Genomic DNA, 20,000 nt, shown 5'->3' with positions numbered 1-20,000 from the left:
ACCCTCTCCGTTATGCTGGTGTCTCTGTCTCTGTTACACTGATCTCTCTGTCACACTTGTCTCTCTGGCTCTCTGGTGTCTCTATCACACCCTCTCCGTTATGCTGGTGTCTCTGTCTCTGTTACACTGATCTCTCTGTCACACTTGTCTCTCTGGCTCTCTGGTGTCTCTATCACACCCTCTCCGTTATGCTGGTGTCTCTGTCTCTGTTACACTGATCTCTCTGTCACACTTGTCTCTCTGGCTCTCTGGTGTCTCTATCACACCCTCTCCGTTATGCTGGTGTCTCTGTCTCTGTTACACTGATCTCTCTGTCACACTTGTCTCTCTGGCTCTCTGGTGTCTCTATCACACCCTCTCCGTTATGCTGGTGTCTCTGTCTCTGTTACACTGATCTCTCTGTCACACTTGTCTCTCTGGCTCTCTGGTGTCTCTATCACACCCTCTCCGTTATGCTGGTGTCTCTGTCTCTGTTACACTGATCTCTCTGTCACACTTGTCTCTCTGGTGTCTCTATCACACCCTCTCTGTTATGCTGGTGTCTGTCTCCCTTGTTTCTGTTTTGCTGGTCTCTCTGTCATGCTGGTTTCTGTGTCACACTGGTCTCTGTCATGCTTGTCTCTCAATCTCTCTGGTCTCTCTCTCTGTCACAATGGTCTCTATCTCTTTGGTCTCGGTCTCTGTGGTCTCTGTGTCTCTGCTCTCTGTCATGCAGGAGACAGCATTCAAAGGGAATCAAAATGTTAATACTTCTTTGGGACATATGAAACGGATTTTTCATTATTTCTCCTTTTTTCATGCTTGCAGCTTTGTTTTTATATATAAATCCTCCTCACGTTCCCTCCCTCCCTAGTCAGAAACACGAAAGCAAAGAAATGAAAAGAGGAATGACAAAGCAGTGGGAACTATTTAGAATTTTTCCCTCCAAACCCTCCTCCTTTTCAGTAACATTCGCGGATCATTTTGCTCATTCTCGTGAATGACTTGATATCTCCTTTACAACTTGGCTTTCCAAAAAATACCACTTAATGTGCATTTCAATATTCTCTATCATAATAACAAGAGCGTCTCAGAGGAGCTTCATTCAAATGTAATTAGCATACTAAACCACGGCTAGCGTCTGATTATACACCTGTGTGCCCGGAATCGGCCGCATCCAATTTGTGAAATGACAAACTTGATTGTGGCAGCTCTGTATGGGTTGGGCAGGATGAGTCTCGCGCAATCAGCAGACGGGAGTGCAGAAACAGAACTAACTCAGTTACACGTGGACCTGGTGAGGCAGTGCTTGACAGCTAATAGCTTTTCACGTGTGCGGACCTAAAGCACAGCTCCTCTGACTGCCCCAGGAGATGTACGGACACTTCCCAGTGCGCCGTGAACATTCAGCGCTGTCTCTGCCCAGTTTATTAGTTAAGCAATCAGATCCGGTGCCGCTGAAGTGGTGACGCAATAAAGGGTTAGGCGATGAACTGCAATTACACTGCGGCGAGGAACCCTGCATGCTTCTCTCATGCCTTCAGCATTGTTCCCTGGTCAGTTTGTGACTAGGTGACTCACGTTTTCTTTTTGAGTTTTGAGTTAAGGCAGCGTAATCCACAGAGTGTGTAATCCACAGAGAGATCTAGTTTGATCTCTGACAAACTAGATTTGAGCACTCGATAGTGTCAGTACACTGACCTGCGTTGCAAATTGTGCTCCTGTTCATTGCACTGTCAATTCAAGGAATTCAAGGAAATTCAAGGAAAAGTGTGACATTTTCATATTTCTGGAAAGTTAGATGTCCCACATCCAAACTTCTGCAATCCTGATATAGGATTACCTTTCTCATCATTCTTGCATTTTTTAATATTCATAACATTTCTTGAAACGTATTCTTGTATATTCTCAGTATAGATGTCTTAAGTTTTCAGCACTATAGATGTTGTGTTTTGTTTGGTTTGATAGTCTAACCTCATTATACTGGTTTCTACAAACCAATGAAGACAAAATTCAGTGGAGATTCCAATAAACAGACAAAACAGCTCAGATGCAAAACAAATCCATTAGTTTCCCATGTGTGCATATGAAAAAACACTTACACAAGCATTTTTTAAAACAACTTCTGTATTTTCGTAAATATTCAGCTTGATACTGTGCAGCATACCTACCTGAAACACAAACGTTGCGTTTGGAATTGGCCTGGTGAATACGTCTTAGGACCACCGAGGGTGCTACATAATAAAGACCTTCTGTTTGTTCACTGACATTCTTTCATAAAGCTTACATTCTTCTGACTCCAGATCATCATATGAATGTGAACACAAAGGATTCCAAAATTCAACATTTCTGAATGTTGTTTGGTTAAAGCGATTATTCGCCAGAGATGGACAACGGTGATTTCCTTGAGTGGGCTCATTGTGCGCTAATCTAATTATTTCTGTACCAGCATTTCTGAGAGCTGTTGCATCAGAAACCACTTCTAAAATAATGTAAGACTAGATGTAGTGAAAGGGCATGAATGAGTGTCTTTAAAAGAAGACTACAAACAAAAGCACTGCATGCCCATACAGTGTAAAATACAGTACGATATCACTGTCAGCATTTAACTTCATCTGTAGTGTTCCTTGCAGCACACTCTCAAACCTTTGGACAGCACAGTACTGGCATCCTGCTTCCAAAGTCCTGACACTGTTAACTGGTTCTCCTACCTTCTGAATGCCCTCAGCTGGGGTAGCCACTGTGTTCTCCTGCCCCTGTTTCTTGTTGATGGTCCTCCACAGCTCGGCGAAGGTACTGTCCTGCTCCAGTGGGTTGGTTCCCTTCACCCTGAAGTACTCGTACACCGCAGACTCCCTGACCGTGCCGTAGTGAAGGTCTGTCTGCTTTGCCAGGTCCTGGAATGTTCTGCGAGGAAAATGATAGTAACGTAAGTATATTAAAGGCCTGCGTGTGTTGACTGCGTGTGTTGACCAACAGCTCTCCTGATGTGTAATCAGGGATGGCCCCTGGGCAGGGCAGATTGGGAGAATGCCCAGGGGGCACCAGTCCACTGGGGGCGCTGCTCTGCTGCACACTGCCCCTTTTCAATTATGGCATTCGGTAATTAATGCTAAGTTGCAAACTTTGGCTCTCGTTAAGAGAGTCAAGCAGGGCACAAAGCAAAAATTGCACACGAGACAGAACAAAGCAGTTGGAATCTTTTTGGAGAATCAGACCGAAATCTTTAAGGAAGAGGCTGAGGCAGATCGTGCTTTTACCAGCAACACAGAGCAGCAGATCTTGGAGTACGGACGGCTGGAATTTCCCTGCAGCAAGCAGATTCTCGATTCTGTGTCAGGCCGCCCCGCATTAAGGCCTCAAAGAGTCCCGAACATCATTGGAATTGAGTTCGTAAAAAGTGGCCCAAAGTAGGTGGTGGACATAATTTCCCCAAAGAACAAACACTTGGTTCCGCAGATATTTTTAAGAAATAATGATCTCATCAGATTTAAAATGGTGCTAAAATGGTGCAGATTTAAAATGGTGCTAAAATGGTGCAGATTCAAAATGGTGCTAAAATGGTGCAGATTTAAAATGGTGCTAAAATGGTGCAGATTTAAAATGGTGCTAAAATGGTGCAGATTTAAAATGGTGCAGATTTAAAATGGTGCAGATTTAAAATGGTGCTAAAATGGTGCAGATTTAAAATGGTGCTAAAATGGTGCTAAAATGGTGCAGATTTAAAATGGTGCTAAAATGGTGCTGATTTAAAATTGTGCTGAAATGGTGCTAAAATGGTGCAGATTTAAAATGGTGCTAAAATGGTGCAGATTTAAAATGGTGCAGATTTAAAATGATGCAGATTTAAAATGGTGCTAAAGTGGTGCAGATTTAAAATGGTGCAGATTTAAAATGGTGCAGATTTAAAATGGTGCTAAAATGGTGCAGATTTAAAATGGTGCAGATTTAAAATGGTGCAGATTTAAAATGGTGCTAAAATGGTGCAGATTTAAAATGGTGCTAAAATGGTGCAGATTTAAAATGGTGCTAAAATGGTGCAGATTTAAAATGGTGCTAAAATGGTGCAGATTTAAAATGGTGCAGATTTAAAATGGTGCTAAAGTGGTGCAGATTTAAAATGGTGCAGATTTAAAATGGTGCTAAAATGGTGCAGATTTAAAATGGTGCAGATTTAAAATGGTGCTAAAATGGTGCAGATTTAAAATGGTGCAGATTTAAAATGGTGCTAGTGTTCTCAGCACCTGCAGTCAGTGTTTTGTGCTTCATTCTGGCTGGATCCCATAACTGGGAAGACATCATTGACTGTCTAAGATATCAGCACTTCTGTGCACTGCAAAGAGAACACTAGCGTTTCATTAGCAGAGAATATTAGTGCTTTTCTCCCAGTTGAGTCAACAAGTCCTCTGCATCACTCTTAGTCATTTACATCATGTCATTTACACTTTTATCCAAAGCAACTTCCAGTTGTGACTTACTATAGTCTGAGCAATTGAGGGTGAAGGGTCTTGTTCATGGGCCCAACAGTGGTTAGTTGGCAGTGGTGGGACCTGAAGCAGCAACCTTCTGATCACTAGTACAGTACCTTAACTGCTGAACTACCCTTCCAAACTTTAATGAGCCATCTTGAGAAATTGGGCATCAGCACTAAATACCACAAGGGGCAAAGTTATGGTGATGGCAATGAAATGACAAGCATAAGACAAAATGAATCCATGACATGAACAAAATTGCTAAACTTGGTTGCTAAGTCGGTATGATCTGTAACTTTTTTCCAAAGTGTTAAAGAAAATCTCTGAAACCTTCAGCTCTTTGCTTTCTCGCTGGTTTATACTGAAGGAGAGTCTGTCTCTGACACTCAGCTGGAATCACACGCTGACAGTGTGAAGGTTTTGTGTAATCATCTGGCTGATGTTTTGGTGATGTCTGGGCCTTTTATTACGTGTATTGTCCGGTATAATGTGTGGAATAATACTTTATATATTACTAAACTACTTCAAAGCCAGTCGTCACAATGGAAACGAAATCTGCACTGTGGTGGATTTTTTTTGCAAAACCTCAGAGAGAATTTGGTTTTTCTGCGGCTTGCACAGACGCACGAGAAAAAGTGAACAGTGCTGGCGTGGAACTGACATTCTCAGAGCAAAGAAGGTGGAAGAGGAAGGTTATGCTTTCTGAAGAAAGTTCAGCAGTAGCACCTGAGGCTATGGGCAAAGTTTTCCTGCTGCTAATTGATGGCACTTTAACGAGTCTAAAAGACAGACCCGTGCCACTCGAAACACTTCCTGACACGTTTGATTTTCTCTTCAGCGGCAAAATCATGCTGACATCGAACAAGGCCAAGAAACTACGTGACAGGCGCCAGCAGATCACCGTGAGCGACGGATGCTAATGACCCGAGTACAGGTGGTCGAACAGCACTCGCATGTCATGCAATAGTTTATTAGGCTCAGGGGGCAATTTCCAAGATGTGAACACTTCAGCCCTGAAACCTTCATGGGCGTGTTCGCCTATGGCCAGAGGGCCAGAATGTTCTTATTAGCACGTCGATCGTATTTTTTATAAGAGAAAGGAGAGTAGTCTGTTTAACCTCATTCTCCTGACTGAGCCTTAAGATCAGTGTAGCTGTTAAGATTTTCCCAGAAGGAACATCAGGTTAGTCCTCTGACAAAGGAAACACACTGGATCTGTATTCAGATCTCATCCCTGCTCACTGCATAACACTTGTTTCCTACCTTCTCTAGAGATGTTAAAGTGACTCATAAAAGAATTTGTACCCACTCTGCTGACAGATGCCGCTTGAGAAAGGAGCTTTTTTAGGTAAAATGTATGAAAAACTATTTGTAGTCACAGGGTCAGCGGAATGGACTAACTAAAATATCAATAGAGCACAAATCTTTGGCAAACTGGACTATGGCGGGATCTTGGAAGATTTCTCCACAAAAAAGTACACTTTTAGGTGATTTAGTTTTATTTACTTTGTTATCATGCTTTGTTATGACTTTGTTATCATGCTGATGTTTACTTTATCACGCTCATGTTGTGTGTTTGTTTTAGATGTTGGGCCATGTGTGGTAGACAGTAATTCATGGCATCGTATGAAACACAAACCCATGTGTTTAACCTCGTCATGGCTTTGTTAAAGTGTGATGGTGGTGGTCTTAGAATATCAGGTCAATAAAGGCTAATAAAAGTGCATTTCCTCGTGACAGTGTTAGGGGGCGCTGTTTTTCCCAGGGGTGCCTGGTCAGCGCAAGCTTTTCCTTGTAGTTTATTCTTGACCAAGAACTAATGTTTTCTTTTGCACATGACACGCAAGTACTGCGAGAGCCCAACAAACGGACCTCTGGTGTGAATGACACTATCCAGGCTGCACTGACTACAAGCGTCAACAACAAGACTGAGAACCATGCCTGCATGTCATGTACCCCATGCTCCTAGCAGAGACGTGACGCGGTAAGTAAGTAACAGTAAGAGGGCAGCTGCAGTCCCAGAGGTCTGAATTTGAAACACTGTTGTAGGAGTTCAACTCGGGAGAGGACTACGATTGCTGTCAGTACATCATCATGACCGCATGCTTTGAAACACTGTATTCATCTGAAGAAACAAATCTGTATGCTACACTACAGTAAACACAAAACGTTCCAATATTTAGATGTAGGGATAAATAATAATCAAATTACAAACAGTTTACACAATTTACTGTGCGGACGTACCTCACCGTACATTACTTAAAACTACCTGCAAGGACAACCAAAATATCTATCCCAGATATTTCTTGCTTGGTTGAGATCATGGAAAAATATGCCTTGTAAACCCCAACAAAAACTATTGATTAAGTAATAGGACTGTTAAAGAAGACTGTTTTCACATAAATTACCTTGTAAATAATGACCTCACTCACCTGCTAATTCTGAGCCTTTATTCAGTATCTCACTGACCATCAGGTCAGCACAGTTAGGATTATGCTGGCCCCTCAGTGACCACAAGGTCTCCTTCTCACATGTGTGGGATAATTGTGCATCTAAATGATAAGATGTGGGCCGTTTGGAGTTCAGAAGATGTATATAAAATGTCTGAAGTTGGAGTCATTTGAATCTTAAGAGAACACAGGAATTCTTGAATTTGAGTGTAGTTCATCAGTGCCTCTCAGAAATGCTGTGTACTTGCTTCCAGCTCTATGTGAGGTGCTAGCTGATGAAATTTGGCACAGGTCTCACATTAATATTCATTTAACTGTTTATGCTCTAACCACTATTATACTGTATGTTTTGACAGTGTCATCCAACTTGGTCCCTTAGCATGGTGCACTAGCCTGGTCACACATACTGCACACAACACAGTGTATCAGCCTTATTAGAGGCCCAATGGTGGGTTAGACATTATCAACTGGAAGGTTTCTGCTCTAATCACACCTCTTCACCATGTCACTACTTCACTATGTCACCTCTTCACCATGTTACTACTTCACTATGTCACCTCTTCACCATGTTACTACTTCACTATGTCACCTCTTCACCATGTCACTACTTCACCATGTCACCTCTTCACCATGTTACTACTTCACTATGTCACCTCTTCACCATGTTACTACTTCACCATGTCACCTCTTCACCATGTCACTACTTCACTATGTCACCTCTTCACCATGTCACTACTTCACTATGTCACCTCTTCACCATGTCACTACTTCACTATGTCACCTCTTCACCATGTCACCTCTTCACCATGTCACTACTTCACCATGTCACTACTTCACTATGTCACCTCTTCACTGTCACCTCTTCACCATGTCACTACTTCACCATGTCACCTCTTCACCATGTCACTACTTCACCATGTCACCTCTTCACCATGTTACTACTTCACTATGTCACCTCTTCACCATGTCACTACTTCACCATGTCACCTCTTCATTATGTCACCTCTTCACCATGTCACTACTTCACCATGTCACTACTTCACTATGTCACCTCTTCACCATGTCACTACTTCACTATGTCACCTCTTCACCATGTTACTACTTCATCATGTCACTACTTCACTATGTCACCTCTTCACCATGTCACTACTTCACTATGTCACCTCTTCACCATGTCACTACTTCACTATGTCACCTCTTCACCATGTCACTACTTCACCATGTCACTACTTCACCATGTCACTACTTCACTATGTCACCTCTTCACCATGTCACTACTTCACCATGTCACTACTTCACCATGTCACCTCTTCATTATGTCACCTCTTCACCATGTCACTACTTCACCATGTCACTACTTCACTATGTCACCTCTTCACCATGTCACTACTTCACTATGTCACCTCTTCACCATGTTACTACTTCATCATGTCACTACTTCACTATGTCACCTCTTCACCATGTCACTACTTCACTATGTCACCTCTTCACCATGTCACTACTTCACTATGTCACCTCTTCACCATGTCACTACTTCACCATGTCACTACTTCACCATGTCACTACTTCACTATGTCACTACTTCACTATGTCACCTCTTCACCATGTCACTACTTCACCATGTCACTACTTCACCATGTCACCTCTTCATTATGTCACCTCTTCACCATGTCACTACTTCACCATGTCACTACTTCACTATGTCACCTCTTCACCATGTCACTACTTCACTATGTCACCTCTTCACCATGTTACTACTTCATCATGTCACTACTTCCCTATGTCACCTCTTCACCATGTCACTACTTCACTATGTCACCTCTTCACCATGTCACTACTTCACTATGTCACCTCTTCACCATGTCACTACTTCACCATGTCACTACTTCACCATGTCACTACTTCACTATGTCACCTCTTCACCATGTCACTACTTCACCATGTCACTACTTCACTGTCACCATGTCACTACTTCACTATGTCACTACTTCACTATGTCACTACTTCACTGTCACCATGTCACTACTTCACCATGTCACTACTTCACCATGTCACTACTTCACTATGTCACTACTTCACCACTTCACCACATCACCATGTCACTACTTCACCATGTCACTACTTCACTATGTCACTACTTCACTGTCACCATGTCACTACTTCACTATGTCACTACTTCACCATGTCACTACTTCACCATTTCACTACTTCACTATGTCACCATGTCACTACTTCATCATGTCACTACTTCACTATGTCACCATGTCACCACTTCACCACGTCACCATGTCACTACTTCACTATGTCACTACTTCACCATTTCACTACTTCACTATGTCACTACTTCACTATGTCACCATGTCACTACTTCACCATGTCACCATGTCACTACTTTACCATGTCACTACTTCACCATGTCACCATGTCACTACTTCACCATGTCACCATGTCACTACTTTACCACGTCACTACTTCACCATGTCACCATGTCACTACTTCACCATGTCACTACTTCACCATGTCACCATGTCACTACTTCATCATGTCACTACTTCACTATGTCACCATGTCACCACTTCACCACGTCACCATGTCACTACTTCACTATGTCACTACTTCACTATGTCACCATGTCACTACTTCACCATTTCACTACTTCACTATGTCACTACTTCACCATGTCACCATGTCACTACTTTACCATGTCACTACTTCACCATGTCACCATGTCACTACTTCACCATGTCACCATGTCACTACTTTACCACGTCACTACTTCACCATGTCACCATGTCACTACTTCACCATGTCACTACTTCACCATGTCACCCTGTCACTACTTCACCATGTCACTACTTCACTATGTCACCATGTCACTACTTCACCATGTCACCATGTCACTACTTCACCATGTCACTACTTCACCATGCCACCACATCACCACGTCACCACGTCACCATTAGGGTTGCGTCTGTGGCCTCAGGTTTCTTGCTCCTATCCTCTACATGTCTGCGTGAGAGTCTCATTTCCTTCCCCATGCTGTCTTTGTGTGCTCATTAACGATCTCCACCTGGGTGTTCTGCAAATCTGTGCTGATAAAAGCGTTATAAATTAAAGTGCTCTGCACCAAATTAAATTTGAGCTAGTGATATTTGTTGAAATTTGCAAAAGTGGCACTGAAAGTGAGAAATATGTGTGCAGCAAAGTCCTTTAGAGAGCAGTATTCCTTCCAAAGACCATTTAAGGGATTCGTTTTGTTATCTCTCATCTTAACGGAAATGCCAGACAACTCAGTACTTTGTTGGCTGGCTTAACAAGGGATGACTAAATGTAGTTTTCCTTCATCAGGCAGGTCAGCAGGGACAGAGCCAAATGAGAGCCCAGGGATGCGTGTTAAAGATTCAGTGCTCATCGCTTCTGTTCTTTAGCCTACAGTGAAGATTTACATGCTTAGTGAGAGACTGGGAAATAAATAAATTAAAAAATGCTGTTGGCTGGACATCCACTTCCTTTAAGAAGGTTAAATCCTTCTCCTGGTACTGAAAATTACATTCATTATTGATTCATTATCTTGCTGTGAGTTACACATACACTGGGAGAAACACAACTAATGCATCAATTTACAGGTCACTGATCCTGAGGTGACAGCTGGCATGTAGCCAGTACAGGTACAAACTGCAGGTAAAGACTGCTGGTAAAGACTGCTGGTAAAGACTACAGGTACAGACAGCAGGTAAAGACTGCAGGTAAAGACTGCTGGTAAAGACTGCTGGTAAAGACTACAGGTAAGGACTGCAGGTAAAGACTGCTGGTAAAGACTACAGGTACAGACTGCAGGTAAAGACTGCAGGTAAAGACTGCTGGTAAAGACTGCTGGTAAAGACTACAGGTACAGACTGCAGGTAAGGACTGCAGGTAAAGACTGCTGGTAAAGACTACAGGTACAGACAGCAGGTAAAGACTGCAGGTAAAGACTGCTGGTAAAGACTGCTGGTAAAGACTACAGGTACAGACTACAGGTACAGACTGCTGGTAAAGACTGCTGGTAACGAATGCTGGTAAAGACTACAGGTAAGGACTGCAGGTAAAGACTGCTGGTAAAGACTACAGGTACAGACTGCAGGTAAAGACTGCAGGTAAAGACTGCTGGTAAAGACTGCTGGTAAAGACTACAGGTACAGACAGCAGGTAAAGACTGCAGGTAAAGACTGCTGGTAAAGACTGCTGGTAAAGACTACAGGTACAGACTACAGGTACAGACTGCTGGTAAAGACTGCTGGTAACGAATGCTGGTAAAGACTACAGGTACAGACTGCAGGTACAGACTGCAGGTAAAGACTGCTGGTAAAGACTACAGGTACAGACTACAGGTACAGACTGCTGGTAAAGACTGCAGGTAAAGACTAGCAGTAGTAGTTTCGGTACTTTAGCCAACTGACCAAGGAATGGCTGAACACACAGGCCTGCACATCCTATAAACCCTCCCACATGGGTCTGCCCCGGCCACAGGTGTACAAGCCCTTACCTCTCTCCTGCCAGTCTGACAACACCATGCCTAACCACACTGTCAACTACTGTGGCCTTTCTCGATGTAAACATTGTGTTGTTTATGAAGGCTGGATGCTGAATGCCAGTGAACATGTGAATATGCACACAGCCCAAGACTAATTCCTGTATGTAGCTCCGCACACGGCTTTTAGACCGAGTCTGGCATTCTGACGGTCTACGTTTATTGAATTGCCCAGGCAGTGTAACAAACACCCCAGGCAGGCACGTCTAATCTCAGCCATGACCCCACAGTCACCGTTCCCCCGCCCTCTTACACCTGATTCCGTCATAAAAATGAAAAGAGAAAAGTAAACACCAACCTGCAGAATGAAACCAGTGTGAGTTTTCATGCTGTGCAACGCAGACGTAGGTACACGCAGCTTTCTCAACGCCAGAGGACAAAGACGTCTGACGTCTCGGAGCGATAAACGTCAACAGAGGGTCTCACCACCCGTTAGGAGCGAAGAGGGATGCGATTTAAATCAAATAGGCATGAAGAAACCTGAGTGGTGTAGTGATATTCACATACATGCGTAAATCCTCCACTCCAGCGTGTAAGATCCTGCTCTAGCCCCGCCCTGGCCCTGCCCTGGCCCCGCCCTGGCCCCGCCCCTCGTTCAGGCTTGCCTGTATCTTGTTTGTCCTGTCTGCCTTCGTCATTCGTCGAGGCTGCTGCTTTGTTGTTTTTGCCAAGCCGCTCATGTAATTCCACCTGCACTAATCTATCTTCTAGCTCTGCGTCTTCCTGGCTTCTACATTCTTTGTTCTAGTTCGTTCTGGTGTTTTGTGCTGTTTGCATGCTGTCTTACACACAAGATTTTACAGCCAAAATGAAGAAAAAACATAACAAAACGATCACGAAACCCAAACTGATGGACGGTAAAATGCTAACAATTATGCCTCTTGTTAGAAATGTTTTATTGCTTCTGCTGCACATATCCAGCTGTGGCACAGATTTGCTGTTTTCTTTTACAATCCTGTGGCAGAAAACTGGCACTATGTCAGTGTGTTTTAGAGATACCTAACAATGACCTTTCTGTGTGTCTTCTGTGGGATACAACAACGGTTTAATACACACTGGAATTCTGAGCGTGCGCTCTCTAGCAAGCACAACATACAGTAACCAACATCAATTATAAGGTGGTAATTCCACTTCCACAGCCTGCTGTGTTTGGCTGTGGAGGGTCTGGCTGTGTGAGGGTGTGGATGGTTTGGCTGTGTTTGGCTGTGTTAGGCTGTGGAGGGTTTGGTTGTGAGCTGTGTTAGGCTATGGAGGGTCTGGCTGTGTTTGGCTGTGTTTGGCTGTGGAGGGTTAAGCTGTGTTAGGCTGCAGAGGGTTAAACTGTCTTAAGCTGTAGAGGGTCTGGCTGTGTTTGACTGTGTTAGGCAGTGGAGGGTTTGGCTGTGTTTGGCTGTGTTAGGCAGTGGAGGGTTTGGCTGTGTTTGGCTGTCTTAGGCTGTAGAGGGTTTGGTTGTGAGCTGTGTTAGGCTATGGAGGGTCTGGCTGTGTTAGGCTGTGGAGGGTTAAGTTGTGTTAGGCTATGGAGGGTCTGGCTGTGTTTGGCTGTGTTTGGCTGTGGAGGGTTAAGCTGTGTTAGGCTGTGGAGGGTCTGGCTGTGTTTGGCTGTGTTAGGCTGTGGACGGTTTGGCTGTGGGCTGAAGTGTCGTGGCTGGGGTCTTACCGCACTGTGCTGTCCAAGCGGGCCACGGTGAGGTAGGCTGCCAGGTTCGCTGTGTATGACGAACACACGATAAGAGTGAAGAGCCACCAGCTGCCCATGGCAATCCTCAGGGCCGTCGAGCTGACGATCGACTCACCACCTGTGAGGTGAGAAGGAGACTTTTACTGTTTCTCGCCATTTCTTTTCCTTCACATTGCTTCCATTCTTCGAAACGTTCGATGCCTCACAGTCCTCCTCTAAACTCCACTGCGCCCGCCTCTTCTGACCTAGTGGCTTTTATCATGCGCACTTTTTTGCACCATTCATTTTTTGATGTAGCCTCTCTCCTTCTGTCCTGCTTGTTCAGGCGCTGACTAGACTGCACAGAGCTGTCAATTTCCTCTTCGAGTTCATTCTTCTTTCACAGCTCCAGACCACTAAAACTGAATAATCAAGGAATAACCAATCACAGCAAAGCTTGGCAGACCCCCAACAGCACATTTGCACTGTGAGGCCCATGGCAGTCATTATCACACCACGTGGCGGCAGGTTTAAAGGTCAGGGGTCACGCAGGCTCTGAAAGTTCAACGCATCTGAGACAGCAGACCTCACTTAGACAGTTCACTTAGTTCGCTGAGTGGTGAAGTTGCTGACCGCTGTCAGCAAAGTGGGCAGCCTCCTTGATAATGGCAGCAACGGACCAGCCAACGTAAGAGAACAGAAATGAAATTAAGGGCCGAGGCTCGTAGACACTCTGAATTCCTGCACTGGTTCAATATCTTGCACAACAGCCGTCAGTAATTTGTTTCGTACTCCGAAACTGGGAAAGACACGCTTTGTCTGTGAAAAAAAAGGAGTAGGGCAGTGTGGGAAACAGAAAGGGAAGAATTAGGAAGATGGAGGGCCAGGGTTCTGGCCAACAATGGCCAAGGAGCTGCATGTCAAGGTCTGGGTCGTGACCTCTGGGTCGTGCGAAATAAGGGTGGACCCTCTCTAAGCTGCACAGAGTCTGCGTTCTGTCAGAGATGTGACATCACCATGCCATGCCATCACCTGGCGCTCTGTATACTATATCACGCTTTGTTATTCAAACATTGGTGACTATTGGTGGCTCTGATATCTGCATTGATTTATCACACAGTATATTTCATTTAATTTGTAAATCAATTTGCCTGTGAGCTGTTAATACATTTATCTGTGTGACCTGTGCGATCAAACTAGATTAGATACTCTGTTAGAATAGACCCAAAATTAAAGAGTCTTTGAGGATGGTTCCATTTCGTGACACACCATGGAACTTTATCTACTTTATAGGCCGCGGCTGCAAACACTGAAGTAGATAAACACAAAAAATAAATGAAGCGCTAAAGGATGAATTCAAATAAATGTTTTGCAGTATCGGTTAATTTTGCTCATCGATTTCAGTTTTTAAATGTTTATTTGAGCTTTTATTTGGATGAAGACAATGTCTACTAAAAACAGAGCCTTTTGTGCTAAAGTGTCCTAACTGTCAGTGGTCCACACCCAATACCTTATAAACATATTTCACTACCTGTCAACCTGTGATGATGTTTGGAAAAACATACCTTCATTTCCAGAGTATGCCCCACAACTGGAGATGAAAAACCCTTCCCTCAGAATTTAAAATCGACTTGCCCTGAACACTTTACTTATGTTAGGAAATTGAAAACACAGCTTGGGTTAGTTCCTATTAATGGTTAAAATACAGAAACCTCTTCTAATAACATGTCACCCCTTCCGCCATCAGACACTGAGTGGAACGTACTGAAACCTCAGACACTGATGACTTGGTCAGAGCGATCAGAGGACCAAGTATGTACTAGATCAGCGTGATCAGAGGATTGAGTATGTACTAGTTTCACTGGATTATTTCTGACATGTGACTGAAAATATATTTAGTGCCTATAGTCAGGTGGCATGTCCAATCATTAATCTGAAGATCACTCAGAGATATTCCTCGGTGCTGAATTTTCCACTACAGTCTTTTAGAAAATGAGACAGAAATAAATTAAAAGCCCAGTTAAATGTTTATGACATGACAAGAATGAATTAAATTCATACAAATTAAATTTATGGACATAGAGGCAGGCAAAGGTTTTAATGTATATAAATACATTTCAAATCAATACATTTGTACAAATTAATAAATGTATTGCAAAGGGTATGTTCTATTGTATAACCTAGCATGACTAAAAAGAATATGCATAACAAACTTTAGTAAAGTTCCAAAGCACTAAACTGTTTTGCTTTATAAGAGGTTTACTGTTTGGGGAGCCTAATTTATGGTTTAACCTAAGGGATCAAGGTAACAGTGTTGGGATTTTAATTCTACACAAGCCAATTAGTTATACATCACAATTGGACAGGTAGTGTAATGAAGCTCTAGCAATAATAATATAGGCTAGGGAACACTGCCAGCATGTAATCTGACAGACGCAGTTATAGATTGGGGGAGGTAGCTGGGAAAGAGAGTGAAAGGGAAAGCGTTCACTACTTATAAGTAAATATAACCTCCTCCCTGCAGCTCTGTCCAGCACGCAATTCAGCTACACGGCAACTCTAACGTTCCCAAGGCTCTGAATTCCTTCAAGCTTATCGAGGGTTATTATTCACACAGTTTGCCCATCACTGACCACTCAAACATCACGATCACATATTAGAATCAATCGCAATGTCACCACAAGAAAACCATCATGGACCACAAATCAGAGGCAGAAACTGCTCGTAGGCCATTCATTTTGCAGCACACAATAACAACCCACCATTTGCAGTGGGGCAGGGTCAAGGTAACCACAGTGACATGTGGTAACCATGGTGATGGGCCCCACATTGGAGGCGGGGGCGGGGGGCAGGCAACCTCTCCAGGTGCAGCCGAGGACTTCAGAGACCAGTGACAGCATCTTACCTTGCTGGACAAACGCCCCATAGACGATCCAGATGGCGCTCTGGAAGGACGTGGTGACGGAGGCCGGCTGGTGGGCCCCAGCGTTCCGGGAACGGACTGACTGAATCCGGCGTAGGAGGAAGACCATGACTCCCACCACGGGGATGGCGGCGGCGATGCACGCCCACACTGCCAGGTCGAAGGGCGCCAACAGCGAGAAGATGTTGAGCTTCTCCACCGATCTGCTCATCAGGATTCCCACTGAGTAATCCAGATAGCGCTTGCTGAAGTCCACTACGCTCTCTCGTTCCGGCGTGATGGTGATGGCGGAAACCGCGAGGTCTGCTCTCTGGGGGTCAATGGCAAAACAATACACAATACAACTTGAATTGTTGTTTCAATTCAAAATCGATTTGTCATCGTCTTTTTCTGTTGACGCGCTCACGGTCGGTGAGGTAAACGTGCCTTTTTGATGAGTTCTCCAATCATGCCACTCCAGGAACCGTTAGCTTGGAGCGAGCCATACTTTCCATCAGCCACCTGGTAGATTTCATATTTGAAGCCCAGGGTCTTGGCCAGAGTGTCCAGAACATCCATGGAGAAGCCCTTGTACCGTTTAGGTTGTCCGAGGATATTTTCTGCGACCATTATAAAAGGCTCCTCCTGGAACAAGCAATGCAAAGAGGAAACCGTTCATAAACCAAGACTCCTCTCCACTCACACGCTGAGCAGTTAGCTACGTATTTGTACTGCAGGCTCTGATCAAAGATAGCAGATGTTCATGGAACATGTGCTTCCAAATCGAAATCGAAACGACGTCAATGCAAAAGAACAATTGTCACTCATGTGCTCCCCAAACAATGCCACGGTCATTCAGATGGGAGGACTGGTCAGAATACATGATGCATTTATATAGGAAACAGGACAGGTGTGTACATCTGTTACCCAGTGCAGTTGTTCCTGATGCCCTTACACAACAAAGCGCACAGCATGTCAGAAATGTATGGTCATTATAGCAGGTTATGTAATAATGCACTATTGTTAACAATAGTTAACAGCACAAGGATATGATTCCTAACAGTTATAAAACATTTTATTTAACTGATGATGGATCTTGTCTAATGTATAAAAGGATGGTGGATATGGAGGGTGTAATCCTCAAACATTATGCACTATAGTTTCCAGAAAAGTGTGAGTCATGGATGTGTTCCCTTTAAGCAGATTACACTCCCGATTTTGACTGCTAACTGTCACCTGGTCTGAACTCCACACACAAGCACGTTGGATACCCCTCGGCAATGCATGCATTACCACAGTTTCGCGTTTAGCAGTTGGTAAAGGATATAAGACATGTGACTGGCTGATACCAATTAATTCACCACACCCTTCTATTTATGGTCTAGTTTCCTCAACAGTTTTGCGCATAGAGCTTTTGAATTGTGGGTTATGTACTAGCGGTTGACACAAGCCATTGGGCTTCGCGTCATGTAAGTAAAGGTCTAAGCCTGCGGAGGTCTTTTCTTAGTCACCATGTAGAGTTTATGTCCATAGCACGAAGGTGCACACACACACTGGTGCAAAAATCCCAGTGTTTGAACAAGCTTCAGATTAAGTGTTCCTCAGGGTTCAGCATTCTCATGCCGGCGATCTGGTGAGTGAACACATTTCGAAAGAGGGCGCTGCTGCGTTTCACCTGCTCTTTCTCCCTGGACGAACTCTTCCACTCAATTCTCAATTCGAGAACTTTATAAAGACCCATTAATGGACTGAATCACACGCACGCACACACGTACGCACACACACACGCACTCACGCACGCGCACGCACACATGCACATGCACACACACACACACACACACACACGCACACACACACACTGTTCTCTCTCTCTGCGTATTCTTGCAGTGTGAGCGTGGTGTTGGTTTGTATTTTTGCAGTGTGAGCGTGGTGTTGGTTTGTATTCTTGCAGTGTGAGCGTGGTGTTGGTTTGTGTTCTTGCAGTGTGAGCGTGGTGTTGATTTGTATTCTTGCAATGTGAGCGTGGTGTTGGTTTGTATTTTTGCAGTGTGAGTGTGGTGTTGGTTTGTATTCTTGCAGTGTGAGCGTGGTGTTGGTTTGGGTATAAGGCCATGCTGTAAATATGTATTACGGTGAGCGCTCCTGCTGTCATTTGAAGCATGAGGGTGCTTACAACTCCTCGACATTAGAAGGGCTTTTTTGACCGATACAGCTTCGTAACTATTTGGTAGCCATTTAATAAATATTTCAAAATTGGAGAGAACTTGCTGTAATTAAACAGAAACACCCACCAGAAGTGTGACAACTTTCAAAGTGACTCCTTGCATGCCGTTGTCTACACGATTCTCCTTTAGACTGCCATTCATGCCTCGGGTAGAGTCCCAGGTTGCCAGCTGAGAGAGAGAGAGAGCGAGAGGGAGAGAGAGAGAGAGAGACAGAGAGAGAGAGAGAGAGAGAGAGAGAGAGAGAGAGAGAGAGAGATTTGGGGTAAAAAGAGAGACAGGGTGTTAAGTGAAAAGAATGACACATAGGAAAAATGTGTTAGTAATTAAGTGTTTGTCCAGGATAATTTACAGTTAGCCTGGACATAGCCCCGCCGACATTTACAGTAAGCCTGGACATAGCCCCGCCAACATTTACAGTAAGCCTGGACATAGCCCCGCCAACATTTACAGTAAGCCTGGACATAGCCCCGCCGACATTTACAGTAAGCCTGGACATAGCCCCGCTGACATTTACAGTAAGCCTGGACATAGCCCCGCTGACATTTACAGTAAGCCTGGACATAGCCCCGCCAACATTTACAGTAAGCCTGGACATAGCCCCGCTGACATTTACAGTAAGCCTGGACATAGCCCCGCCGACATTTAGAGTAAGCCTGGACATAGCCCCGCTGACATTTACAGTAAGCCTGGACATAGCCCCGCCGACATTTAGAGTAAGCCTGGACATAGCCCCGCCGACATTTACAGTTAGCCTGGACATAGCCCCGCTGACATTTACAGTAAGCCTGGACATAGCCCCGCTGACATTTACAGTAAGCCTGGACATAGCCCTGCCGACATTTACAGTAAGCCTGGACATAGCCCCGCTGACATTTACAGTAAGCCTGGACATAGCCCCGCCGACATTTATAGTAAGCCTGGACATAGCCCCGCCGACATTTACAGTAAGCCTGGACATAGCCCCGCCGACATTTACAGTAAGCCTGGACATAGCCAGGCAGACATTTACAGTAAGCCTGGACATAGCCAGGCAGACATTTCATGAACTGACTTATGACAAAGGTGACATCCTCTGACAGAGGCATGGTTGAAACACCTGAATTCAGTAATTATTAGAGTTTTCTGCATATCTTTGGCCATATATCACATCAATCAATATCACCTCAATCAATTATTCAGTCCATCAGTCAATGCCATTACAGCACAAGGCTTCCTGCTTTTGGAAACACACCACACATCACACCTGTAAATAACACCACACATCACACCTGTAAATAACACACTGCACATCACACCTGTAAATAACACCACACATCACACCTGTAAATAACACCACACATCACACCTGTCTATAACACCACACATCACACCTGTAAATAACACCACACATCACACCTGTCTATAACACACTGCACATCACACCTGTAAATAACACCACACATCACACCTGTAAATAACACCACACATCACACCTGTCTATAACACCACACATCACACCTGTAAATAACACCACACATCACACCTGTCTATAACACACTGCACATCACACCTGTAAATAACACCACACATCACACCTGTAAATAACACCACACATCACACCTGTCTATAACACACTGCACATCACACCTGTAAATAACACCACACATCACACCTGTCTATAACACACTGCACATCACACCTGTATATAACACCACACACCACACCTGTCTATAACACACCACACAACCTACCTGTATATAAAA

At 44.1% G+C, this 20,000-nt stretch overlaps 1 protein-coding gene across 1 annotated transcript in view; it reads right to left on the bottom strand.

Moving 5' to 3' along the window:
• Nucleotides 1-20,000, bottom strand: part of grid1a (glutamate receptor, ionotropic, delta 1a) — a 269,871-nt gene that overhangs the window by 13,448 nt on the left and 236,423 nt on the right. The window contains exons 9-13 of the mRNA XM_035532888.1: nt 18,325-18,426; nt 16,481-16,678; nt 16,037-16,364; nt 13,132-13,270; nt 2,691-2,886 (exon numbers count right to left, since the gene is read on the bottom strand). Coding sequence (XP_035388781.1) covers nt 2,691-2,886; nt 13,132-13,270; nt 16,037-16,364; nt 16,481-16,678; nt 18,325-18,426 — 963 coding nt within the window. The remainder of the gene's footprint in view (nt 1-2,690; nt 2,887-13,131; nt 13,271-16,036; nt 16,365-16,480; nt 16,679-18,324; nt 18,427-20,000) is intronic.

The sequence above is a fragment of the Electrophorus electricus genome, chromosome 13 (assembly GCF_013358815.1).
Source record: "Electrophorus electricus isolate fEleEle1 chromosome 13, fEleEle1.pri, whole genome shotgun sequence".
Taxonomy (NCBI): domain Eukaryota; kingdom Metazoa; phylum Chordata; class Actinopteri; order Gymnotiformes; family Gymnotidae; genus Electrophorus; species Electrophorus electricus.
This window is presented reverse-complemented; position numbering and strand designations above follow the sequence as displayed.